The following is a 26,748-nucleotide window of genomic DNA, read 5'->3' on the forward strand; positions in this document are numbered from 1 at the left end:
GTTGTGAGCATGTGTGAGCGTGAATATGTGTGGGCGTGTACGTGTGTGTATGTGAGCATGTGTGTGTGAACTCATGTGTGTGAAAGCGTGTGTATTGTGAGCATGTGTGAGCGTATGTGTGTGCACAAGCATGTTTGTGAGCATGGGTGTGGAGTGTGTGCAAGAGTGTGTGTCAGCTGGAGGAGAGGCTGGGGGAAGACTGCACAGGCCCCTCTCTCCAGCCCCAGGGATTTGTACCCAGCTCTTGGCACAGCCCAGCAGCTGAGATGCCAGCCTGGCAGGGAGCCCCCGAGGAAACATGGGCTGCTACAGAAGTCGTGCCAAGGATCCACAGCGACCAAGGGCTCCAATCCATTTCTGTCACTCTGGAAGCCAGTTGGAGGCTGTGTCACAAAGCACCAGGCAACCAGGCGGAAGAAGGAGGGAGCCCCCCTCCACTTCCCTGCAGTCCGGGGCAGTTCTGCCCTGGCTGGGTTGCTCACAAAGCCTGCGCTTCTGGTCCTTGGTCTGCTCCTCCCAGTCAGGCACAGTCAGCAGCCCGGAATGACCCTGGACCAGAGTTGCTGAGGGATGGCAGGAACATCCACAACCCAGAGCCGGCCCCTTTCACAACTGAGGGCTGATAGCGAATCATTAAAAACAAAACAAATTAAAACAAAAGCAATCGTAATTGTAGGAGCTGCTGTCCCCGAGCAGCTGTGAATCCCAGGCCTTTCTGCGTTTCTTTCTTTCATCCACATCTCATTTTTCCTCTCGACTGCACTGTACATCAGGGAGACTTTTCCATGGTTTTAAAATAACGAAACTGAGGCTCTGGGGGTGAGGGGGGTGTAAGCCATAAATCCAAGATGGCACAACTGGCAAGTGGCAAAGCCCATCTCAAGCTGGGGTTCTCCTGGCACCCGGCGCACACAGGACATGGTTCTTGTCCCCACTGTCCGTGTGGCCACCTGCCTCCCCCACGCAGCCACTCATCCTCGCGGTAAGAGGCATCTTCGTCCTTGAGTGCGGTCAGGGACCAGGAGCCACCAGCAGCTGGGAAACAGACACTAACCAGGGAGGAGAACGGGCTTATCTCAAGCCACCATCCTGTCCCCCATCCTAGGGGAGAATTGGAGAGCTGTCTCCATCTGGGAGGCCGCAGGAAAGCAGCATCATCATATGCAAACGAAGGCGATGAATCGAGCCTGGAGTCAGCCTTGATTCCTGAGCCCCTCCCCCACAACAGCCTTGCATTTGGGGGCCAGGAGACTCAGGGGATCCTGCCCCGCCTGCCTGAGGGACAACTGTGGAGCTCGGCCGCCAGGCTTCTTGGGACAGCTGTCAGACCAGCATTCCTGCGGCGCTGATCGGCCTTCCTGTTGCATAGTGGGTTGGGGGGAGCAAGTCATGGCTGGCCAAGGCGGGTCCGATGGGAATCCTGGGTCAGGGATATCAGTGATGCTCAGATGGCGCGGATTATGGTGTGAAGCAGACAACCCCCCATTGGGAGAACCTCATCAGCCTCCCTCCCTTAGCCCGAGTCTACTCCTCATGTGCCAAAGTGACACATTTGTGCGACTGTATTTGGCAGGAATGTTTCAGGGGTTCTGTAAGCATCTGATTCTAGCTTCACTTTAAAAATAAATTTTTAAAATTATTTTGAAAACTGTAGTAAAAATAACAGACACTCTCAAATACATTCTCTACCCAATTTGAACATGGGCACGGCCCCATCATAACTCGGGCTTCTGGTTCACTGAAGAGTATTCCAGGGATGTAAGGTGAGCAGTTGCAAAGACTCACTACCATTTGCAGCTATTTAACTGCATGCTCCAGGATTTTCTGAACGTGAACAATCCAAGCCAGTTAGAAGCGCAGCCACATACCCATGAGTGTAACGGATATCCATTACATTATTTTATATCATGGAGAACAGCTTCTCTTTTTCTCATTGGTTTACTTTATTTATATTTGTTTATTTATTTTGAAACAGAGTCTCGCTCTGTCACCCAGGCTGGAGTGCGGTGGCACAATCTCAGCTCACCACAACCTTCGTCTCCCGGGTTCAAGCAATCCTCCTGCCTCAGTCTCCTGAGGGATTGCAGGCGCTGCCACCACGCCCAGCTAATTTTTGTGTTTTTAGTAGAGACAGGATTTCACCATGTTGGCCAGGCTGGTCTTGAACTCCTGACCTCAAGATCCACCCGCCTCGGCCTCCCAAAGTACTGGGATTACAGGTGTGAGCCACCACACCTGGATTTACTTTATTTATTTATTTATTGAGACTGAGTCTCGCTGTGTCACCCGGGCTGGAGTGCAGTGGCGTGATCTCGGTTCACTTCAATCTCCACCTCCTAGGTTTAAACAATTCTCTTGCCTCAGCCTCCTGAGTAGCTGGGATTACAGGCACGCACCACCATGCCCAGCTAATTCTTGTATTTTTAGTAGAGACAGGGTTTCGCTATGTTGGCCAGGCTGGACTCGAACTCCTGACCTCAGGTGATCCGCCCACCTTGACTTCCCAAAGTGCTGGGATTACAGGCGTGAGTACCATGCCTGGCTTGAGCCACCGCGCCCAGCAGTTTACTTTAAAATAAGTAAATATTAGTCCTGGCTACTTGGGAGGCTGAGGCAGGAGGATCCCTTGAGCCCAGGAGTTTGAATTCAGTCTGGACAACATAGTAAGTCCCTGTCTCTAAAAAAAAAAATTTTAACAAAAATTAAACTAAGTAATTATTATAAACTGGGGCAAAGCAGCTGTTGCACAGAATCTAGGCGGGAGAGGCCAAAGAGAGTTAGTCTGGTCGCAAGTAGGGCTTAAAGTTGTGTTGTGTCTGCATAAAATAGAGAAATTTTTGATTTGGGGAAAGGAATTCTTGGTGGTGGTGGGGTGCTATACTGCTTATAAAACACTGTTTTGTTGGTTTTATGTATTAGGATTATGGGTCGAATTTCATTTGAGAAAACATTTGCACTACTCAAAACATTTATTTTTGGCAGGGAGTAGGGGAGGAGGACCACTGGGCCATTGGATTAGGTGGTCTCAAAGGCCCTGTCTGCCAAGGGAGCCTGAGAATTTATGATGCATGATGACAAGGCTCCTCCATCTGTCTGTCTGTTCAACTGCCAGCCGCCTATGGGGAGGGGTGACAGATAATAGCCATAGGGTGTGGATTGGGCCTCCAGGGGCTAGGGACAAAATATTCTTCCCTTCCGGATACTCCCAACCTAGGAGCTCTGTGGGGAGGAATTGTATCCCCAGATTCAGATTTTGTTGAATGCAGGAATCATCTCAGATTTTATGTCTCTATAGTTCCAGGAAGACTTTAAGATTTTTTGTTTGTTTGTTTATTTGTAGACAGGGTCTTGCTCTGTCATACAGGCTGGAGTACAGTTGTACCATCATAGCTCACTGGAGCCTCGACCTCTCCAGCTCAAGCGATCTTCCTGCCTCAGCCTCCTAAGTAGCTGGGACGATAGCCACATACCATCATGCCAGGCTAGTTTTTTCTTATTTTTCATTGAGATGAGGTCTCTCCCTATGTTGCCCAGGTTGGTCTCGAATTCCTGGCCCCAAGTGATCTTCCCACCTTGGCCTCCCAAAGTTCTGGAATTACAGGCGTGAGCCCCGGACCCAGCAATTGCTTTAACTTGAAATTGATCTGCCCAATTTTCCCTCTGGCTACTCCTCATCACTCACATGGACACTTCCTGAAATGGCAGGAATTGGAGATGGGCGGTGCAGTCCTCAAGCCCCGTCTGCTCTTAGCAGAGTGTGGCCACTGTGCAGTCAGCCCCAGCTCTAGTTAGGGCATGCTGGAACCCCGGCCCCCTAGGAGCCGACTTCTGTCTTCTTCCGGTGGAGCTGACACCCCCAGGGTTGGAAAGTGGGTAATTTTCTTGTTCAGTCAAAGCAGTCATACCCTACATGAGAGTCAGGGAGCAACTGTGTGGATTCTAAATTCATTCCTGGGCTGGGCTCTTCCCAAGGTAATTTGGGATGCGAGTGTTCTAATTGCCCTCCTGATCCCTCCCAACATCTCCTCCCTTCATGAGTCTATTTCCTTGTCTGTGAAATGGGATTATTAGGCTGCCCTGAGACTTGACTACTTAGGAAGTCAGTGCTTCAGTGTGGTTTGTGTGTGGGTAGGTGGTGGTGGTGTTCCAGGTATGGATAGAGCCTGGCAGTGCAGGTGGAGTAGAGGACAGGGCAAGTGAGACTCACAGCAGCTGCCCTGCTGGGTGTTCACTGGCATACTGGTACCTTGATCATCCTGGGCTAGTCCCTACTCATCTCCCTGCCTCCCTGTGGCTCTGTATCCCCCAAAGTGCCACCTTGCCAATAGGAAGGGGCCTCTCAGCAACCCCTAGGCCTCAGAGCAGTCAGAGCCCCACCTACTCCTCCACAGGTCTTTCTCTGGCACAGAGCTCTGCCTCTTGCTCTGCTGGGGACTGCTGCCTCCTTGCGATGGAGATCGCAGGGGAGAGTGAAACCCGGTGGTCAGCCACTAGCTGAGCCCCTCTGTGTGCAGAACCAGGATGCCAGACAAGGGCACCTGCTCCAGTCTGAAGGGAGAGACCTGGCTTCTGCTCCTCGAAACCACCAGTCTGAGGGGGGACCCATAGTCCTGGCTCATTGGGATAGGAGGGAGCCAGGTCATGCCTTAGAAGACTCTATGACTATTGGGGGACCCAGTCCCTGCCCGCAGAGTGCTTTCAATCTAAGCCAGAAGCAGCCCCTGCCCTGGGGAAGCCTCCCATCTAGCAGGGGAGATATAGTTGCTGTCCTCAGGAATTTCCCAATCTGATAGGAAAGGCACAGCTCTGGCCTTGGGAGGGTCCCAGAACACGGAGCTGCTGATCTGCCCGCAAAGACACAGTCCTTGCCTCCAGGTGTCCCCACTGATAAGGGAGACCAGTCTTGGTGAGAGGTCACAGGTCTAACGAGAGGTGGAGGCCCAGACATCACTATTACTGATTCCAGCCCACAGATGTCAGCCCAAACCCACTAAGCTGGCCCATGGGAGGGCCCTCACTGAGCAGAGCAGAAGGAGCTAGACAACCTGGTCAAGTTTCTCAACTCCTCTGGGCCCCAGTTTCCTCTCTTGTGAAATGTCAGCTGTCGTGAGGATTGGGGAGTAAAAGTTTTTTTTTTGTTTTTTAAATTTTTGAGATGGAATCTCGTTCTATTGCCCAGGCTGGAGTGCAATGGCACAATCTCAGCTCACTGCAACCTCTGCCTCCCGGTCTCAAGTGATTCTTGTGCCTCAGCCTCCCAAGTAGCTGGGATTACAGGCATGCGCCACCACACCTGGCTATTTTGTTTTGTTTTTGTTTTTTGAGATGGAGTCTCGCTCTGTTGCCAGGCTGGAGTGCAGTGGCACCATCTAGGCTCACTGAAATCTCCGCCTCCTAGGTTCAAGCGATTCTCCTGCCTCAGCCTCCCGAGTAGCTGGGACTACAGGTGCAGGCCACCACTCCCAGCTAATTTTTGTGTTTTTAGTAGAGACGGAGTTTCACCATATTGACTAGGACGGTCTCGATCTCTTGACCTCGTGATCCGCCCTCCTTGGCCTCCCAAAGTGTTTTTTGTTTTTTTGAGACGGAGTTTTGCTCTTGTTGCCCAGGCTAGAGTGCAGTGGTGCGATCTCGGCTCACTGCAACCTCCGCCTCCCAGGTTCAAGCGATTCTCCTGCCTCAGCCTTCCGAGTAACTGGGATTACAGGTGCCCGCCACCATGCCTGTCTGATTTTTGTATTTTTAGTAGAGATGGGGTTTCACCATCTTGGCCAGGCTATTCTCAAACTCCTGACCTCATTATCCACTCGCCTCTGCCTCCCAAAGTGCTGGGATTACAAGCATGAGCCACCGTGCCCGGCTGGGGAGTAAAGGATAAAGTAAATGGGACACAGAGAGGGTGAAATAAACAGTAGTTGTTACTATGGGAAGGGGAGACAGAGGGAGTAAGGTGGCGGGAGTGGGTGTGGTCGGGGCCGGGGAGTTTCCTGGGAGCATTTGTGCATCTGTGCCTGGGTGTGCAAAGGGGCAGGCGCAGGTGGCTGTGTCCTCTGTCCTCAGTGGGGTGATCGATGGCAGGGCAGGACCGTCCTAGGCCAGCCTGGAGGGGACCATTGTCTTGGCAAATGAGGTTTGGCTTCCCTGCAGGGGCAGCTCCATCTGCTTTTATTGTTTCCAACAGCAGCCTTGGGATTTTCAACCCAACCCAGGCCTCACACCTTAAAAAACCTGTATAGGGGCTTTGGGGGAGTTTGTCAGAGGCCCCACCCATCCAAAGGCCACCAGCTTTCTGCTTCCCTCACCCAGTATTCCCTACTCACCTCCTGAGCTCGAGTCCTACCTCCTGCTAGATTATAGGTACTTGTGGCCCCTCTTCCTGCTCTCTTAGGCAATTTGGGGGTGGGGGGAAGCAAGCCTCAGCCCCCATATTCATCAAACTTCATTATCTTAGTACCTAGACCATTTAGCTCTGGCAGAGGCTGATGTGGAGTGGACAGACTCCTGGAGTCAGACCATCCTGGGTGTGGATTCTGGCTCCAGCACCGAGTGGCTGTGTGACCCTGAGCAAGTCAATTAACCTCTCTGGGCTTCATTTCCACATCTGAAAAATGTGTACATTTGTTTGGGTATCATCTACTGTTCTAGGCCCAGAGCTTTATATGCTTTATTTAACTTGACCCTTTGATATATATATACACATATGTTTGTTTTGTTTTGTTTTGTTTTTATTTTTTTTTTTGAGACAGAGTCTCACTCTGTTGCCCAGGCTGGAGTGCAGTGGTGCAATCTCGGCTCACTGAAGCCTTCGCTCACTGCAACCTGTGCCTCCTGGGTTCAAATGATTCTCCTACCTCAGCCTCCTGAGTAGCTGGAATTATAGGCATGCGCCACACTTCCCAGCTAATTTTTGTGTGTGTGTGTGTTTTTAAGTAGAGATGGAGTTTCACCATGTTGGCCAGGCTGGTCTCGAACCCCTGGCCTCCAGTGAGCTAACTGCCTCCGCCTCCAAAGTGCTGGGATTATAGGTGTGAGCCACTGCACCTGGCCCGAAGTGGATAATATTTTTCAGATGGTAATAGTAACAATGGCTGTGTAGGAACATTAAGACAATGGCCCGAGGGACTTGCCCAAGGTTGCCTAGTAGAGCATGTGATAGAGCTGGGATTCAAACCCGCAGCCATCTGACTCCTCGGACTCATCCTCCCCGCTTCATCGCATTCCTGGCCGAGACTGCTCTTCATGCTGCCATTCAGTAACCAACACCAGTGCAGCTGCTTTGAGTCCCAGGGTAGGTGGCATGAGCTGGGGCCTGACCCAGAGCCTGCTACACCTGAAAACCGTTAAGTCCTGCAATGAGCTCCTTCCAGTTGCTGTGGGTTCCAGCAGGAGCCTCATCCCTCATAACCACCCCTTCAACCCCATCCCATCAAGGGAAGTCTTGGTTTGGGGCATGGGACATTGCCAAGCTGGGACCTGGGGTGGCAGAGCCTCTACTGGCAAAGATTCAGCCATCTTCCCACAGCCTTCTTCTTCTTGGGGACCATTGGCCACAGCGGCTCACCCCTGAGAGGGAAGGCTGGAGTAGGGCAAGCAAAGAGGGCCAGTCAAGCAAGAGAGAGGCAGCTCCAACCCATTGAGCCAGAACAGGGGTGCTGCTATGACCTGCCACCCAGGAACATGCCCACGCCTCTGAGGGAAGTTCCTGGTCTTCCCAGACTGTGTCGTCAGGGAGGCCAGGATGCAAGTCCCTGCTCCATCACATTCCTGGCCGACACACGTGAAGGAACTCCCTCCAGGTCCTGTAGCTGCTAAGTGATCAGCTGGGCTTCACACCCATCTGCATGGCTGGGGTGAGCCACTTCCCTCTCTGGTCTCAGTTTCGACCCCTATAATCAGGCACAGAGACCACCTTCATTTCCCAGAGTTATGCTGGGCCTCAGTATCAGAGGGGTTTCCGGGCAGCTTGCTCCCCCTCCAACCTCCCTAGCCAGAGGGCCAGCTCCGCCCTGGCCCCGCCAGCGGGACCCAGCAGAACTCAGCAAGACACTGGGGCTTGCAGTTTTCAGTTCATTCCCATGCCTTTGACCAGGAATCACATTCAATATAACAGGTGTGCACAGAGCCCCTACTGCGTGCTAGGCACTGGGACCACAAGCAGGAGACCCAGCCCCCACCCAGGGAGGAGCAGACTCCTCCCAGATAGCGATCATGCCGTGCAGTTCACAAGAGACAGGGAGGCAAGGGAGTGCAGGGGGGCTTCCCACAGGAGGGGACATCAGACCTCCTTGGCCAGCAAAGACGGAAGGGCTGAGATCAAACATAGGGCAGGGCAGAAAGAGCCCTAGCAAAAGTCCAGAGGAGGGCAGGCCGTGGAGATGGTCAGCTCTCCATCGTGGCTGCAACCTGGGACGCAGAGGGGGCAATGCTGGGAGGCAGGCAGGACAGGGATAGGCTGGGCTGAGATCTCTGTAGTTAACTGAGTGGCCACAGGGAGCCACTGAGGAGTATGGATTGGGGAGGGGGATGAATTGAATAGTGGGGAGGAAGGCAGCGGAGGGGGCAGGGAGGAGCTGAGCAAGGTTCCTGAGCCTCTGAGCTGGCTTTGCTGCAGAAGGCAGGGGGCAGAGATGGTGTGAAGGGCTGGGTTCACCAAAGTAGAGCCTGTCTGCCAGGTAGGATTTCGAGCAGAAGCCTGGATGTGGGATGTTGCAGGGATATCCGGCCATTCTTGCCTCTAAAGAGAAAGGCTCCAGTTGCCAGCCCGGCTGTGGCTGAAACAAGAACTCAGCCAGAGGAGCCTGGAACCTGCCAGCTGAGAGGTTTCTCTCTTCTGAAGTTGCTCTCATTAAGACACTCAGGCCATGTCACTGCCAGACTCCTGGAGTGGTGTGTCACCTGTTATGACAACCTAGACAGTGGTCAGGGGGCTTGGGCAAGCACACAGCAGGTCCAGGAGCCAGCAAGACAATCCCTTCAGAGGAAAGGAAGCGGCCTGTGAGCTGGTGCCCCTATAAAAGACATCAGGCCAAGACCTAGGTTCAGAATTGCGGGTGAGTCACAGGATGCCTGCTGATTAGCGACCAGCTGTTGGGAACATCAGCACAGCCACACGGATCTCATCTTGAAAAAAAGTGACCTGTGGACCCTGATTGTTTTAGCTGATTTTAAGACAAGCAAAGAGGAGGAGAGAGAGAAAGAGAAGAGTGCTTGCAAGGGTGTGGACGCCTGTACAGGCACGAGGAGGTGACGGTGATAGGAAGTGTTTTGGGGGAAGAGGCTGTGGTTGGGGGATTACTCTGAAGTGCCTCTAAGCCTTGACTTTGAGATCCATTTCTGTGGAGCCCCCTGTCCCCACCCCACCCCAGGTCTGTAGACTCCCCTCCCTTTCCCTCCCCTCCTCCCCTCCCTTCCTCCACAGGGTGTGTGAATCAGCACCAAGCGGCACCTCACTATTTCCACTCACATCCCTATAGGTAGCAACTAGCACCATCCCTGTTTTGTGATAGGAACGTTGAGGCTCAGGGAGATGCATTCCTTTGTCCAAGATCACTCCCAGAGCCCCCGTGTCCCTGACCCCAGACGCATGGTAGTGAACCGGTTCCAGACGCCGTGTGTCACTGGGCTGGGAGGTGGGCAGCGTGGAGGGAGCACGTCGGGCCGAGAGGATGGCCCAGGGAGCACCCAGCTGAGGAAAGCAAGAAAGACTTGGCGGGAAAGCCCAGCCCTCTCTCATCTCATACCCGGGCCCCAAAGGCGGCTGAGATCCTTCGCGAGCAGACGGAGAAAAGCCAAAAGCCGGCGGTGGGGAGAGGGAGGGGCAGAGCGGGAGGCCACAGGCGAAAGACCAGCGCCGTCGGGGGAGCCAGGCTGAGTACCGTCCTGGGCACAGACGGGAGGGCGCGGGGCCACCGGCGGTGCTGGTTCTGGGCGCACTCAGCGTCCCCCGGCCACACACCCCAGCCTCCTGGGAGGCCTCGAAAGGGGTGGGAGGGCACGCCCGCCAGCTCTGCCCGGGGCTCAGGGAGTCTTCGAAGGCTTCTTCCAACGGTGGCGGACTGGGGCCCCCAGTCTGAGAGACCACCCGGAGACGGCAGAGACAGAGAGACAAAGGGAGACTGGGTCCCGGAGAGAGAAGGTTAGTGCGGAGGAGAGTGGGCGCGAGCCGGGACCCCGGAGGGCGGCGAGGGCGCGCGCGAGGCCGAGTGTCAGAGCGTGGAAAAGTGGGCGTCCAGCGGGAGGTGGACGGATGGGGAACCCTGGAGCAGAGCCAGGAGTCGTGGGGAGACGCGGCAAGGAGCGGAGGCGGCGGAAGGACTGGCGGATGGACGGGTCCGAGGGCTGGGAAGGAGGCAGCATCCTCACCTCCAGCCTCGGGACCCCGCACACCCCGCCCCTGGGCGCGCCAGGTAGCCCACCTTTGTCCGGGCTCGCAACCAGGTGCGGCGGGAGGGGCGGGGCCAGGGGCGGGCCGAGGCCGTGCCTTACCTGTCCGGCCGGCGGGGAGGGGGCGGAGTGGCTCGGGGCCGAGCGGCCGCTGGAGCCGAGCGCAGCCGAGGGCAAGCGGCGGAACCGGGACAGCGTGGAGAGGTGCGCGGGCAGCCGGAGGATGTGCCCAGGCTGAGAGGGGCTGGAAGGAAGGGGGAGTGGGCGGGCAGGAGGGAAGGGGGCGGGAGCGCGGGGAGGGGACAGAGGAGGGGCGGCGGGTGGCGGGCTCGACTGCCCCCAGCCGAGGGGCAGCCCCGGGGCCGGGCCCCGCGCGCTCCCGGCCAGCGCGCCCTCGGCAGCTGCGCTTCGCGTTCTGGGCCAGCTCCCCAGAGGCCTAGGCGCCGCCGCCGCGAGGGCGCGGGGCAGACAAAGGAGGCAGACAAAGGCGGGCGCAGCCCAGCAGCCGTGCGGGCACCGGGCGAGGCGGGCCCACTCCTCCCGGTGCGTAAGAGCCGCCTCGGCGCGGCCCAGGGCGCGTGGGACGGCAGGGGCTCCGGCAGCGGTGGCGCATCTGGAGCGGCCCCGCGGGGGGCGGGCGACAAAGTGCCGCGGCGGGGGGTCCTCGGTGGACCCCAACAATGGAGCGAGGCTGCGCGCTCAGCTGCGGCCGCGTCTGGCTGGGCAGGGGCCCGGGTCCGCAAAAGGATTATTCCGCCTAGACTGTCAAAAGGGACGGAAGAAATGCCCAGGGCTGGGGAGGCGGGACGGGGAACGGCGGGGCCTTTGTAGCCGCAGAAAGTGCGCAGAGTGGGCAGGCGGGGTTCTCCGAGAGGTCGCTCTTGGATGTGGGGGTACAAAGGGTGTTCAAAGTGCTGCCAGCTCACCTGGGGCGCCGACGGCGCACCCGTGCCTCCTTTCCCGATAGGGAAGGGAGAAAGACAACGGCCCCAACACACACACACACACACACACACACACACACACACACACACACACACACGCGGCCCGGCTGTCGCCACGCCCCGTCCAAAGCCGGCCTGAAGCTTCTCAGACCGGCCCAACCCGGACAAAGCCAGCGCTGGGGCCGGCTCATCCATCACCGCGCGGGGCGCCGTGTCCTGACGACGCTGGGAGTCCGGGAATGCTGGGTTATGGGTCCCGTGGCTCCCATAACTCACGACGGGGTCGGTGGGGCCACGGACGCTGCAAAGATCAAAGAGCGATAGGGCCGGACTCCCATACGTGGGAAGCAGCACTCCCACCTGGGGCCCTGAGCTCTCCAGGTGGCTTCCATTTCGACTGTTTTCTTTCTCCAGCGGGTGGCAAATTACGATTTTGAGGTTTTAGAACACAGTTCTGCCGTCAGGCTAAATGTCTGTGTGTTCCTCTTCTGATGCCGTCCCTTGTGGTCTCGGGCAAGTCGCCTAACCTCTGAGCTCATGATTATACCTAAATTTCAGGGTTCCAGTATTGAACGCAGTGCCCTGTGTAAGGAGATAACGTTTCTAAGGATGGTCCATAGCAAATGCTCCTGAAAAATTAGCTACCATTGTTACTATGATATTACTAGCCTGGTGGGCACCAGGATGGATTGATGAGAACACTGGACTGTTTATTCACAGAAAAGTTTGAGTCACCCATCCCATAAATACCGGTTGAACACCTACTATGGGCCAGCACCAGAGGTAGGATAGTAAATAACGTGGACAAGAATCCCTGCCCCCATGGAACTCAGATTCTAGTGAAGGAGACAGAAGATAAGTGAATAAATAAAAATAAATGATGTCAGGTGGTGATTAGTGCTATGAAGAAAAGGAAAGCACATTACAGACAAAGCATGAAGGGAAGAGGTGTTGTTTTACATAAAGTTTTTAGGAAAGGCCTCTTTGGTGGGGCAGTTCTTTTGGCAAAGAAAAGAAGGTAATGAGCCACGTGGTTGTGGGAAGACTATTGAAAGCAGAAGAGCCAGTGCAAAGGTCCTGGGGCAGGAGTGTGCTTGGTGTGTTTGGGGGAGAAGAGTCAGGCTGGAACAGAGCGAGGTGACATCAGACGGGGAGCTGGGGTAGGACCATGTTGTTACAGGAAAGGGGTCCCGACCCAGACCTCAGGAGAGGGTTCTTGGATCTCGCACAAGAAAGAATTTAGGGCAAGTCTATAGAGTAAAAAGTTTATTAAGAAAGTAGAGGAATAGCCGGGCACGGTGGCTCAAGCCTGTAATCCCAGCACTTTGGGAGGCCGAGACGGGCGGATTACAAGGTCAGGAGATAGAGACCATCTTGGTTAACACGGTGAAACCCCGTCTCTACTAAAAAAAAAATACAAAAAAACTAGCCGGGCGAGGTGGCAGGCACCTGTAGTCCCAGCTACTCAGGAGGCTGAGGCAGGAGAATGGCGTGAACCCGGGAGGCGGAGCTTGCAGTGAGCTGAGATCCGGCCACTGCACTCCAGCCTGGGCGACAGAGCGAGACTCCGTCTCAAAAAAAAAAAAAAAGAAAGTAGAGGAATAAAAAGAATGGCTACTCCATAGACAGCACAGCACTGAGGGCTGCTGGTTGCCCCTTTTTATGGTTATTTCTTGATGATATGCTAAACAAAGGATGGATTATTCATGCCTCCTCCCCTCTTTTTTTTTCTTTTTGAGACGGAGTCTTGCTCTGTCACCCAGGCTGGAGTGCGGTGGCACGATCTTGGCTCACTGCAACCTCCACCTCCCAGGTTCAAGCAATTCGGCCTCAGCCTCTCCAGTAGCTGGGATTACAGGTGCGCACCACCACACCCAGCTAACTTTGTATTTTTAGTAGAGATGGGGTTTCACCATATTGGCCAGGCTGGTCTTGAACTCCTGACCTCAGGTGATCCACCTGCCTTAGCCTCCCAAAGTGCTGGGATTACAGGCGGGAGCCACAGTACCCAGCCCCTCCATCTTTTTTTTTTTGAGACAGAGTCTTACTTTGTTGCCCAGGCTGCTATAGTGGCATGATCTCGGTTCACTGCAACCTCTGCCTCCTAGGTTCAAGCGATTCTCATGCCTCAGCCTCCCAATTAGCTGGGGTTACAGGCACACACCACCATGCCCAGCTAATTTTTTGTATTTTTAGTAGAGACAGGGTTTTGCCATGTTGCCCAGGCTGGTCTCAAACTCCTGACCTCAGGCAATCTGCCTGCCTTGGCCTCCCAAAGTGCTAGGGTTACAGGGGTGAGCCACTGTGCCCGGCCTTTGCTTCCCCTTTTTAGACCATATAGGGTAATGTCCTGATTTTGTTGTGGCATTTGTAAACTGTCATGGTGCTGGTGGGAGTGGAGCAGTGAGGATGACCAGAGGTCACTCTCGTGGCCATCTTGGTTTTCGTGGGTTTTGACTGGCTTCCTTACTGCAAACTGTTTTATCAGCAAGGTCTTTATGACCTGTACCTTGTGCAGATCTCCTGTCTCATACTGTGACTTAGAATGCCTTAGTCATCTGGGAATATGGCCCAGTAAGTATCAACCTCATTTTACCCAGCCCCTACTCAAGATGAGGTTGCTCTGGTTCAGACACCTCTGACAATGTGAGCCTGCAAAGGCTACGGGGAGGACTTGGGTTGTTTAGAGGGACCAAGAGCAGAGCAGAGACATGATCCGACTTAGGTTTTTAGCAGGTTTGCTGATTTGCAGAGAGAGACTCTGTCTCAAAAAATAAATAAATAAAATAAAAATTAGCTGGGTGTGATGGGGCACACCTATAGCCCCAGCTATTGGGGAGGCTGAGGTGGGAGGATCGCTTGAGCCCAGGAGGTTGAGGCTTCAGTGAGCTGCTATTACATCACTGCACTCCAGCCTAGGTGACAGAGTGAGACCCTGTCTCCAAAAAATAAAATTAAAAATAAAAAAAATTTGGCTGGGCGCGGTGGCTCAAGCCTGTAATCCCAGCACTTTGGGAGGCCGAGACGGGCGGATCACGAGGTCAGGAGATCGAGACCATCCTGGCTAACACGGTGAAACCCCGTCTCTACTAAAAAAATACAAAAACTTAGCCGGGCGAGGTGGCGGGCGCCTGTAGTCCCAGCTACTCGGGAGGCTGAGGCAGGAGAATGGCGTGAACCCGGGAGGCGGAGCTTGCAGTGAGCTGAGATCTGGCCACTGCACTCCAGCCTGGGCGACAGAGCGAGACTCCGTCTCAAAAAAAAAAAAAAAAAAAAAAAAATTAAAAATAAAAAAATTGGACAGTCCATGGAACAGAAAGTAGATTAGTGGTTTCGGAACTGATGTACCCAGCAGCACACTTTGGGCATTAACAACCCTTCTCAAGACATGGGGAGTGATGAAAATGTTCTGAATGACAAAGTAGCGATGTACAACATTGTGACTATACTAAAAACCACTGAACCGCACCCAGTGAAAAGGTGAACTTCATGGTTTGTTTGTTTGTTTCTCAGACGGAGTCTGGGAGTCTCGCTCTGTCCCCCAGGCTGGAGTGTAGTGGCGTGATCTGGGCTCACTGCAAGCTCCACCTCCCCAGTTCACGCCATTCTCCTGCCTCAGACTGCCGAGTGGCTGGGACTACAGGCGCCCGCCACCACACCCAGCTAATTTTTTGTATTTTTACTAGAGACGGGGTTTCACTGTGTTAGCCAGGATGGTCTCCATCTCCTGACCTCGTGATCCGCCTGCCTCAGCTTCCCAAAGTGCTGGGATTACAGGCGTGAGCCACTGCGCCCGGCTTATGGTTTGTGAATTATATCTCCATAGAGAAGTTTTTTTTTTTTTAAATGGCAGTTGAGCTGGATCAAAAGTTCTTATCTTGTGGCCCAGGATGGCTGCAGAATATATCTGGACACTCCTGATGTTGTGTAAGACATTTAGTGTCTCTGGGCCAGGGGCAGTGGCTCAAGCCTGTAATCCCAGCACTTTGGGAGGCCGAGGCGGGCACATTACTTGGGGTCAGGAGTTCAAGGCCAGCCTGGCCAGCATGGCGAAACCCTGTCTGTACTAAAAGTACAAAAAAATTAGCTAGGTGTGGTGGCACATGCCTGTAGTCCCAGCTACTTGGGAGGCTGAGGCAGGAGAATCGCTTGCACCAAGGAGGCGGAGGTTGCAGTGAGCCGAGATCACGCCATTGCACTCCAGCCTGGGCGACAAGAGTGAGACTCAGTCTCAAAAAAAAAAAAAAAAAAAAAAAAAAGAGAAAGAGACATTTTGTGTCTCTGTATAGAAGCCCAAAGTTTAAGAACATACGACCAGGCTAGGCGTGGTGGCTCATGCCAGTAATCCGAGCTTTGGGAAGCTGAGGTAGGAACTCTGGAGGCCAAGTGTTCAAGACCAGCCTGGGTAACACAGTGAGACCCTGTCTCTATGAAAAAAGAGCAGATGACCAGCAAGGTCCCCCTGACCACTGAAGGGTCAGCAACACTGGGAATCAGTAGAATCCCACAGAGGGAATGGTGGGTGAGGGCCTTGCTCTGGCTGCAGTGTTGAAAGCCATCTCAGGTCAACAGTGAACCCCGAGATCTGGGACAGCTGACCAGGTCAGGCCTCACACCAGAAGGCAGATGAGAGCGGAGAGGAGCTGTCGGCCGGAAGCCCTTGTCTTCAGGCGTCTTGTTCCGTGATGATACGTGTCCTCCCTAGGGCAGCTTGGGAGTTGCCTGCTGCCTTGGGAAATGGAAATGGAGCTATGGGGAGGCCGCTAAAGATGGTTTGGATGGGGTTTTGAAAAGCATGACAGCTTGTCCAGAGTGTTTGTTCTGGGGGCTTAAATAGTGTATATAGACCTTAATATCATTGTCATAACAGCCATTAATTGAGCATTTATGTGCCAGGCATTGTGCATTTTATTTGTTTATTTATTTTTCGAGACAGGGTCTCACTTTATCACCCAGGTTGGAGTGCAGTGGTACAAACATGGCTCACTGCAGCCTTGATTTCCCGGGCTCAAGTGATCCTCCCACCTCAGCCCGCTAAGTAGCTGGGACTACAGGTGCATGCCACCATGCTCAGCTAATTTTTATATTTTTTGTAGAGTTTTTGCCATGTTGCCCAGGCTTGTCTCGAACTTCTGAGCTCAAGTGGTCCATCCGCCTTGGCCTCCCAAAAACCTGGGATCATAGGAGTGAGCCACTGTGCCTGGCATTGTGCACTTTATGTTTTTTATAAATATGAACATGGACATAAGCATTTGCTCTTTGCTCAATCCTATGAAATTGGAACTACCATTATCCTATTTTACAGATGAGCAAACTGAGGTTCAGAGAAAGAAGAGCCTCACAGCTAGTTAAGGGGCAGCATTGGGGAGAGAAGCAGCAGGCTGGACACATGAGCAGGACGAGTGGGTGCTGGGGACACCATAGGGAACATGCCACAGCCCTTGCTTTTGTTTTTGAAAATAACTTTTCTCTGCATAGTGCCCATAGCCCAGGCACTGAAGCCAATGTCTTTTGCTCCTCATCCAGACTCAGTTGAGATTCAAGTCAGGCAAGTGGTAATGAGCCACTGTCCACCATCATTTCATTCCTCTGTCACTCATTCTTTCATCCACTCATTTGACACACATTCGCTGAGAACCTGAATTTGGGCTGGGCATGGTGGCTCAAGCCTGTAATCTCAGCATTTTGGGAGGCTGAGGCAGGAGGATCACTTGAGCCCCAGAGTTCGAGACCAGCCTAGGCAACATGGTGAGATCCTGCCTCTGCAAAAAATTTTAAAAATCAGCCAGGTGTGGTGGTGCACACCGGTAATCCTAGCTACCCAGGAGGCTGAGGTAGGAGGATCTCTTGAGCCCAGGAGTTTCAGGCTGCAGTGAGCTATGATTGCCCCACTGCACTTTAGCCTGGGTGACAAGGAGAGACCCTGTCTCTGGAAAAGAAATAAAAAAAAAAAGACAGAGAGAGAGAGAACCTGAATTTGGCTAGGCACTGCATTGAAATAATGAATGAGGCTGGGTCCCTGCCCAGGGTCATTGCAACTGGATGGGCCCCTGAGCATCAGGGTATCAGGAGATTGTCACCAGGTTATGTGTGGCTCACTCTGTATGTCCCCCATACCCATGTGATTGGTGTCCTGGGAACCTTCATTCTGCCATCAGCCTGGTGGAGATGGGAGGGGTCTTGGAATCACCTCTGGGGGCTGGAAACCTTATTACCTGGTTCACTCACTGTGTGTTTGTTTTCCATAAACCCCAGCAGTCCTCTTCTGCGCGTGCAGGTCTTTCTCTTTGCTGGGCTGGTGCTCACAGCTCACCTTCTCAGTTTCCACTTCAATGTCTCTTGGGAGTGATTTTCCCTCCATCCCCATTGCAGATCCTCAGGGACCTGCTCTAGTTGGCAAATAAGCTCTCGCTCCCCCTAAACACCCATCCTTCCTTCCCAGCTGCCTTCCTACATATTGTCATTATGGTGAAAAATATGCAAATAACTTTGAACAACAGTTTCCCAGCAGACGGGTGTTCAAAAATGTAATAAATTAACCCCATAATGTAATCTGGATCCCGTGACCATCCATCATGCTGATACGATTAAGATATGCAAAACCAGATGCTGAGGAGCCCATGGATGGAGCGTTGGCAGAGCTCCCCGGATGGGCCCATGCTGACTCGGCCCCCTGCCCCTGCTCCCACCCCCATGGAACCTGAGGCCATCAGAGGTTTAGGGAACATCTGTCTGGCCTGTTCATTTCACTAATGAGACTGAAGCCTTTTGGGGGTTTGGGGTCAGATCGGTTTGAATCCCTACCCATCTGCTTCCTAGCCCACCTTCCTTCTGTTTGTGATTGGATCTGAACCCAAGGCCCCAAACCCAGACTTTTTTTTTTTTTTTTGAGATGGAGTTTTTGCTCTTGTTGCCCAGGCTGGAGTGCAATGGTGCGATCTTGGATCTCAGCTCACCACAACCTCCGCCTCCCGGGTTCAAGCGATTCTCCTGCCTCAACTTCCCGAGTAGCTGGGATTACAGGCATGTGCCACCACGCCTGGCTAATTTTGTATTTTTAGTAGACACAGGGTTTCTCCATGTTGGTCAGGTTGATCTCGAACTCCTGACCTCAGGTGATCTGCCCGCCTCAGCCTCCCAAAGTGCGGGGATTACAGGCACGAGCCACCCACCGCGCCCAGCTGACATTTTTTTTTTAATTGCAATAATTTTGGGTTACATGGATAAGTTCTTTAGCGGTGACTGCTGAGATTTTGGTGCACCCGTCACCTGAGCAGTGTAGACTGTACCCAATACATAGTCTTTTGTCCCTCACCTCCCCACCCTTCCCCTAGAGTCCCCAAAGTTCAATATATCATTCCTATGCCTTTGCATCCCCATAGGTTAACTCCCACTTACAAGTGAGAACATACGATATTTGCAAACCCAGATATTTTTATCCACAGGTTTCTAGTTGACAAGGTGGGTACCCCAGTGTCAAAAGCTGTTGGGACCTCAGTTTCCCCAAGGAAAAATGAGGGTTGAGTTTATGTCCCCCAAGGTTTTTCTCACGTTCTTAGCTCTGTGTGTCAGGAATTCTATGGGTGGCTTGTATTGTGTCTTCTCGGGGCAGAGGGCTGGGGCTGGGAGTCCATGGACGGAGGGCCTGACTTGAGCCCCAGTGCCCCTCACACTGTGTCCTGAAGGCCATCACACAGGAGTCACCTGACTCTCAGTTTCCCCACCCCAGGCCCCAGTCTGAAGGGCTCCTTTGCAAGGAGTTGCCCCCTATGACCGCCACTGCCTGTCACCAATACAAAAGCTGCTTAAGCAGCCTCCAGAGAGGGAAAGGAAAGACGCTTGTTTTTCCCAAGTTCTGCAATGAGTCAATCTCAGGGAACCACGGGACACTGTCTATAAGCCAGTGAGCTGTTTGGCCAGCTCTGTCTGGAAATGGCATGATGTGGGCAGGATCCCCACGTCTTGAGAAGGGTTGCTGTCCCCAGAATGTGCTGCCAAATGCACCAGTTCCTAAAACAAAATCATCCGTCCCTTTGGACGGATGATTTTACATCACAATTTTACAAAATGCATCATATTTTTACAAAATGCAGATATTCTCTGGGAACAGTCCAAACCTCTGTGGCGATTCCGACACTTTGCTGGGCATCCGGGCCCCTGGGGAGCTTGTTAAAGGGCCAGTGCCCTGCTGTGCACCCCACCTCGATCAGGTTGCTCTGGGCAGCACAGCAGCTGTGATTAATGGGCTCCTGGGGGATTCTGATGCAGATTTCCTAGGACTGCATTTGAAGAAATGTTTTGCTGACATTCCTAGCTTAATGGGTTACTTACAAGTTACTTTTTCTCTCCCCATTAGAAGTCTGGAAATGCAGGTTTGAAGGCATCAGGGGGTCGGGGGAGGGATCCGGGTCTCCTATAATGAGCTGTAAATGATAAACAAGCCTGGCTAGATCTGTGACCAAACAGACGGATGGGATTAACAAGCTCTTACCTCCCTGGAGGTCGCAGACAAAGTCCTCTTGGCTTCTGGTCCTGACTTGTTGCCCACTAACTCCGTAGCTGCTTCTCAGATCTTAGTTTTCTCAGTTGTAAAATAAGGGGGCTGTAAATAAGTGGAAGCCCTGGTGTCAGAAGAGGCATCAGAGCTAGGTTTGTATTCCCACTATGTGATTTTGGCGAATTAGAGAACGTTTCGGGGCCTGTTTAACCATCTGTAAAGTGGGGCTGTAAAGTGGAGATTTAGCTGCTAGGGTTAAGGAGGGAATTACAGGAATCAGTGTTTGATACATAAGAAGCACTCGATGCTAGTCATTTCTTATTATTTTAATAATATCATCTCTGAGGGCCCTTTCAGGACTTCCAGACGGAGTCCACGTCCGTGGGGGACTTCGGAGCAGTAAAAGGTAGCGGCAGGAGGCACCTCGGCCATCGCCCACCCCACTAGCTGGGAGACTCCGGCAGGTTATTCACCCTTCTGCACCTCGCTTCACTCATCTGTATAAAGGGAACAGTCAGAGTAACTGCCTCATGGAGTTACTCCGGGGACTTAGATAATCCAGGGACACACGTAGCCCAGTGCCCAGCACTCGGCTGGAGCTCCATAAAGGTCAGCTATTGTTCTGAAGCGTAGGGCGGGGAGGGTTCATCCTGTTGGGCCGTCAGGCCAGGCTGTATTTAGGTACCCGGTGGGGGCGGGGCGGGGGCGGCGCCGGTGCACGCCCTCTTTTTTTAATTTTTAAAATTTCACCCGGGTCTTGACAACCGGTGCAACCCTGTCCTCCCCTGTTCCCGCCCCCGAGCCAGAGGAGCCTCTTTTAGGTGGGCAGCTGCAGGAATGGTGACTCGGGTTAGCTCAGATGTGGCTGCCCTTAGTCCCCAGCTGCATCCTCCCCTTTGCCCTCCCCAGCAACCCCTACCCGCCCTCTTCCGGCGCGTGCTAAAGCGAGAGAAACGCCCTCGGGGGAAGATATGTAGCAATCCGATGGAACTTGGAGATCAACGTTGTGTTTTCTTCGCGCCCACCTGAAGTCGAAGGGAGGTGGAGCGGCGGGTCTCAGCCCCTGCCCGACGCCGAGACCCGGCCCCCGCCCCCCGGAGCCTAGTCCCCGCAGGCGGAACCGCCCTGTGCGAGGCCGGGTTTGGACTGCGCGGGAATGGGCGTGGCCTGGGCGGGGCGGGCTCTAGGACCCGCCGGAGCGCGGTGAACGTCACCCAGCGGCGCCGAGGCCCCGGGTTGAGCGGGAGGCGCGATCGGTCCGGTCGGTGGCTCCCCGCAGCGGGGCCGGGCCCGATCTCGGGCAGGAACCGAGCCCAGAGCCGGTACTAGGGGAGGGAGAGGGGGCGGATTCCCGCCGGGAGGGATCCGGCCGGGCAGGGGGCGGAGTCTTATTCCAACCCAGCTTTGCTTTCCGCGTGTCCCGCTTTGCACTGCCGGCCCTGCGCATCCAGCTGTTTCCCTCTGCGTCCGCGGCCCTGCCCTTTTCAGGGGCACCGCTGTGATCTTTACACCCCCCGAGACGGCGGAGCGAGGGGGCGCGGGCGGCCAGTGGATAGAGGCTGATGCCCCCAAGCACGGACGCCAGCGTCGGGTTGGGGGTTCTTCCCAGCTGCTCTGAGCCTGTGCGAAGCGGGAGGTCATGCCCCAGTTCCCACGGACTGTGGGGAGGGAAGAGACGGTGGAGGCGAGCGGGTTCTGGGCTCCTGGGTGTCTGGAACTACCCTCTGCCCTTGCCCCACCACTCAGGTAGCGGGAAGGATGACCACGCTCACACGACAAGACCTCAACTTTGGCCAAGGTAGGGAGGCTGGACCTGCGGGGTCGGGGGCGGGGGCGTCTGGGCTGGCGGGCTTCCCGGAGCGCACCACCGGCTTGTGCCCCCTGCAGTGGTGGCCGATGTGCTCTGCGAGTTCCTGGAGGTGGCTGTGCATCTCATCCTCTACGTGCGCGAGGTCTACCCTGTGGGCATCTTCCAGAAACGCAAGAAGTACAACGTGCCGGTCCAGGTGAGGCACGTCCCAGAACCACAGAGTGGGTACAGGTTAGACTTTTAAAAACTCTTCGGTCGGGTGTGGTGGCTCACGCCTGTAATCCTGGCACTTTGGGAGGCCGAGGCGGGCGGATCACTTGAGGTCAGGAGTTCGAGACCAGCCTGACAAACATGGTGAAACCCCCTCTCTACTAAAAATACAAAAATTGGCTGGGCGTGGTGGCTAACGCCTGTAATCCCAGCTACTCAGGAGGCTGAGGCAGGAGAATCGCTTGAACCTGGGAGGTGGAGGTTGCAGTGAGCCAAGATTGTGCCACTGCATTCCAGCCTGGGTGACAAGAGCGAAACTCTGTCTCAAAAAAAAAAAAACCTCTTCCACTTCAGGCCAAGCCAGCACTTTATTTTTTATTTTATTTTATTTTTTGAGACTGAGTCTCGATGTGTCGCCCTGCCTGGAGTGCAGTTACATGATCTTGGCTCACTGCAACTTCCACCTCCTGGGTTCAAGTGATTCTCCTGCCTCAGCCTCCCGAGTAGCTGGGGATTACAGGCGTGTGCCACCACACCGGGCTAATTTTTGTATTTTTAGTAGAGACAAGATTTCGCCGTGTTGGCCAGGCTGGTATCGAACTCCTGACCTCCGGTGATCCGTCCGCCTTGGCCTCCCAAAGTGGTGGGATTACAGGCATGAGCACTTTATTATGAAATAGATTTTGTGTTAGATAATGTTGCCCAACTGTGGGCTAATGTAAGTGTTTTGAGTGTGTTTGGGTAGGCCTGGCTAAGCTATGATGTTCTGTATGTTACATGTATTAATTGCATTTTCCACTGGCGATATTTGATGGCTTTATCCAAACAAACAGCAACAAACCCACAGTATCCAAACAACAACAAACCCATAGTACATTGTTGAAGGTCACCTTTAGAGGGAAAAGGAAAAAAAAATTGACATTTACTCACTTTTTCTTTATGATGAAGTGATTGAAGCTCAGAGAAGTTAAGGAATTTACCTGAGGCCTCACAGTTCCTTAGTTCTTAACTTTTGAAATCTGATTATGTTTTTCTGGATCCTTTTTCTGGAAAAATGCCCACGTGCACAAAGATACAACTTTAGGGACTTTTCAGACTCTGGAGGAGTCCATGGACCCCACATTAAGAACCCCTAATGGTATATTAAATGCTCATATTGGGATTGAGTTCTTATCTTTTTTTTTTTCTTTGAGATGAGTCTTGCTTTGTTGCCCAGGCTGAAGTGCAGTGGCTTGATCTAAGCTTACTGCAACCTCCGCCTCCCAGGTTCAAGTGATTCTCCTGCCTCAGCCTCTCGAGTAGCCGGGATTACAGATGCCACCTTATCTGGCCAATTTTTGTATTTTTAGTAGAGACGGGGTTTTGCCATTTTGGCCAGGCTGGTCTGAAACTCCTGACCTCAGGCGATCCACCCACCTTATCCTCTCAAAGTGCCAGGATTATAGGAGTGAGCCACTGCGCCCAGCCTGAGTTCTTATCTTCTAACTTCTTTCTCCATGGATAAATTCACAGTTGTTAGCCTCTTGAGGGAAAGTGGGGTCTTCTGGGTAGGGGGCCCTGGAGAGCTGCTGGGCCTCTGACGGAAGGCAGACAGGGCCTTGGGCTCCTGGTCGTGTTGGATGGTTTCCCCATTTGTGCTTTGGGCCTCACCAGCCGCATGGTGTTGTGTGCAGATGTCCTGCCACCCGGAGCTGAATCAGTATATCCAGGACACGCTGCACTGCGTCAAGCCACTCTTGGAGAAGGTGAGGGTGCACTGGGCTCCCCAGCCACCTCACCCCATGCTCACCCCTGTCCCTCTATGCTCACGGTCCAACTCTGGGATGGGGTGATGCTAGGACTCTGTGGCGTCTTCATGGCTCCAATACCCAGAAGCCTGTTCCCTGCACTCTGGAGACCATCCCAACCCAGGGGCAGGCTCCAAGGCATGTGGGCCACGTGCAGGGTGCCTGGGGCCTGGGAACCTGGGTTGAAGCTGGCTGTGAGGAGGGACTGCCCTGGTGGGCTCTGGGTTTTTCTCACATCCGTTCCCTGTTCTCCACGCTAAACGTTCTGTCTGAGCTGAGCCCCTCAGGGTTTCTTCCCCATCTAGTCCTGATCTCAGACTTCCTGGGACCTTCCCTCTGGGGCCTGGTTATTCCCTCAGCCTGCACCGCTCATACCGGAGGGTGCCAGCTTCTCAAACCCGCGCTATCTGGGCTCTTGGGGACGCCCAGCCTAGCAGCTGAGCAGGGCTGTGAGTGGGCCGCTTCCCCTCCTTCCTTGGGCAAGGGGGTGGAGGCGGGGTGGTGGAGTGGGGGTGGGGTGTCTGGCTCTGCAGCGGGGGTTCCTCTCCTTGCAGAATGATGTGGAGAAAGTGGTGGTGGTGATTTTGGATAAAGAGCACCGCCCAGTGGAGAAATTCGTCTTTGAGATCACCCAGCCTCCACTGCTGTCCATCAGGTGGGCTGCCCCTGCCCCTCGCCCACTAGCTGGCAGCAAGTCTGTCTCTGGCAACACACCCACCCCTTTAAGGCAGCCCTTGAATACCTTGGAAAAGGCCTGGGAGGAGAAAGGGCAGGATGCGCCAGCCTGACAAGGGGACAGCCTGTGAGCAGCTGAGATGGGTCCAGAGAAATGACATGAGCTACCCAGGGTCACCTGGGTAGGGGCAGAGCCCAGGACACAGAACCAGTTTTCTGACTCCTCAGGCAAGTGTCCAGTCAACTTGAAGTTGACCTTTGGCACATATGTTAGTTAGTCAACTGCATGCTTCTGATGGTGAGGTCAGGGCACTGGAATCTATGCCCAACCTGTCCCCACAGGCTGTGTGGCCTTAGGCAAGCCCTTTCCCCTCCTGGCTTGGCGTCCTGGTTCTTGGGCCTGGCTGCACATTAAAACCACCTAGGGAGGCCTCCTCAGATCGCCTCTATCTCCCCTGCCCCCCGCCAAATTCTGACTTTGTCTGGGGTGGGGCAGGGCATTTCTTGTAAACTCCCTTGCTGGTTTGAATTGTGTGGACCGGATAGGGAGCTGGGTCCTAGGCATGCAGCACTCTCAGAGGCACTGGAGGGGGTTCTGTACCCCAGGTCTGCATCCAGGCTTGATGCCTGGGGTGGAGGGGAGGGCGCCAGTGTGATGGGAAGACCTCCTCTCCTCTCAGCTCAGACTCCCTGTTGTCTCACGTGGAGCAGCTGCTCCGAGCCTTCATCCTGAAGATCAGTGTGTGCGATGCCGTCCTGGACCACAACCCCCCAGGTGTGTCCACTCCCCACCCTCTCTTCCCTTGGCGTTTCCACGGTTGTCTCGGGTTGGTCTGTGTTCCCAGGTCCATGTTTGGCTGCTCTGAGACTCATCTCTTCCTAACCCTGAGAGTCCACCTCCTCTGGGAAGCTTCCCTGATTGATTCCACCTGGCTTCCATCTCCCTATTGACTGGGGCTTTTCTTAGCACTTGCTTTGCCATCTGCTCTGGGGGTGCTGCCGAGCCAGCAAGGGAAGTGGGAAGAGGCTGGGCCCAGTGGCAGGCACCAGGGCGGCGGGGGAGCCTCCACCAACCTCTTGCTTCTCCAGGCTGTACCTTCACAGTCCTAGTGCACACAAGAGAAGCCGCCACTCGCAATATGGAGAAGATCCAGGTCATCAAGGTGAGATGAGACAGGTCTGGGTCTGGGTGCAGGCTCTAGAAACGTGATGTGGCAGTTTCAGGCAGGCAGGGGCGTTGCCTGTGGCCAGCCATCCATTATATTGGTGCAGCAGTGCCTGGTACCCAGCAGGTCCTCAGGCCTGGCCACTGCTCCATCTGGGCACTTGGGGCAGTGAGGAGCTCAGGTGGAGCCACCTGCTGAGGCCCCCAGCTCATCCTGGCTCTTCTGAAGTGGGGGCTCTCCAGGGAGGGGTCCTGGCCCATCAGGTTCAGCATTGGTGCCTGGGGCTTGTCCCTTGGGTTCTATGGACTTGGCCTCTGTGGGGGATGGGGGGGCCTGGGGTCTGCATCACCAACAGCTTCCTAGTGATTCTGAGGCTCAGGTTGTAGGCCCCTGGTCTGGAGTGGGAGGGACAGCAAAGTAAGGGCAGGCAAAGGCCCAGCTCCGTCACCCCCCTGACCTTTGTCCCCTCCCTAGGATTTCCCCTGGATCCTGGCAGATGAGCAGGATGTCCACATGCATGACCCCCGTCTGATACCACTAAAAACCATGACGTCGGACATTTTAAAGGTGAGCTTCGTGGGGACGTGGGAAGCTTATTTAGGGGCTGCTTAGGAAGTGAGGCCCGGCACTGAGGCCTTACTAGAGGGCTTGGGGGAGAGAACGAGGGAATGCCTGGTGGAAGGCTCCTCCCGTCTCTACTCTTCTCCACCTCGGCTATGGCCACGAGGCCCCACCCTTGGCGGAGATCTGCCCACCAGGTGCTTCTGTGTCCTCCAGCAGGGATGCCCTGGCTGTCTTGCTGACTGTGGCTGTTTGTTTGTGTTCGTCAGATGCAGCTTTACGTGGAAGAGCGTGCTCACAAAGGCAGCTGAGGGGGCATCTGCCACCTCACTGATGCCCGAACTGTCAGACTTTGGGGGATCCCCGCCTAGGGCAGTGCTGCATGGCTGCCCTGATTCCAAGTGCTCTTATCGCCTGTGTGTGTGGATCGCCCGCCCCAGCCCGGGGCCGCTCAGGTCTGCTTGGAGGATGCCTCCCCCAGGAGGCAGTGAAGGATGCCGCAACCTCGACTTCTCAGCCTCCTGGGGTTCCGCCGGCAAACACTGTCTGTCTCAAATACTGTGCTGTGAGTTCTTTCAATAAAGGGGCCCCAAGGGCTGGGCTGAACTGATGCCATCATTAACCAGAGTGGGAGGGACAGGTATGGCCAGGGGAAAACCTGGTGGGGGAGTGCTGCTTCTCCACCAAAATGCCAGGGACCCCCTCTCCCCACTCC

At 54.3% G+C, this 26,748-nt stretch overlaps 2 protein-coding genes across 8 annotated transcripts in view; one reads left to right on the forward strand and one right to left on the reverse strand.

Annotated features, from left to right (window-relative positions):
• DRAXIN (dorsal inhibitory axon guidance protein) overlaps positions 1–20,982 on the reverse strand; it is a 39,821-nt gene extending 18,839 nt beyond the window's left edge. The window contains exons 1-2 of one of the 2 annotated variants that reach the window (XM_045380717.3): positions 20,850–20,982; positions 19,819–19,929 (exon numbers count right to left, since the gene is read on the reverse strand). The gene's annotated coding sequence lies outside the window, so the exon portion shown is untranslated. Of the gene's footprint in view, positions 1–10,485; positions 10,639–19,818; positions 19,930–20,849 lie in introns of those variants that run through there. The other variant, XM_015442624.4, reaches the window with a different exon arrangement.
• MAD2L2 (mitotic arrest deficient 2 like 2) lies at positions 10,688–26,639 on the forward strand. Of its 6 annotated transcripts, none has more exons than XM_015442670.3 (9): positions 10,688–10,926; positions 21,571–21,622; positions 21,712–21,830; positions 23,518–23,589; positions 24,186–24,286; positions 24,987–25,081; positions 25,396–25,469; positions 25,947–26,039; positions 26,303–26,639. In XM_015442670.3, the coding sequence occupies exons 2-9, from the start codon at positions 21,583–21,585 to the stop codon at positions 26,342–26,344; spliced, it is 636 nt and encodes a 211-aa protein (XP_015298156.1). In that variant the 5' UTR covers positions 10,688–10,926; positions 21,571–21,582; the 3' UTR covers positions 26,345–26,639. The 6 variants fall into 6 exon arrangements, with proteins under 6 accessions (XP_015298156.1, XP_065386031.1, XP_073876408.1 ...); XM_065529959.1 differs by lacking the exon at positions 10,688–10,926 and adding an exon at positions 20,771–20,951; XM_074020307.1 differs by lacking the exon at positions 10,688–10,926 and adding an exon at positions 21,041–21,146 and having other exon boundaries at positions 21,712–21,855.
• The last annotated feature ends 109 nt before the right edge of the window (positions 26,640–26,748 follow it).

Source organism: Macaca fascicularis, chromosome 1, assembly GCF_037993035.2.
Source record: "Macaca fascicularis isolate 582-1 chromosome 1, T2T-MFA8v1.1".
Taxonomy (NCBI): domain Eukaryota; kingdom Metazoa; phylum Chordata; class Mammalia; order Primates; family Cercopithecidae; genus Macaca; species Macaca fascicularis.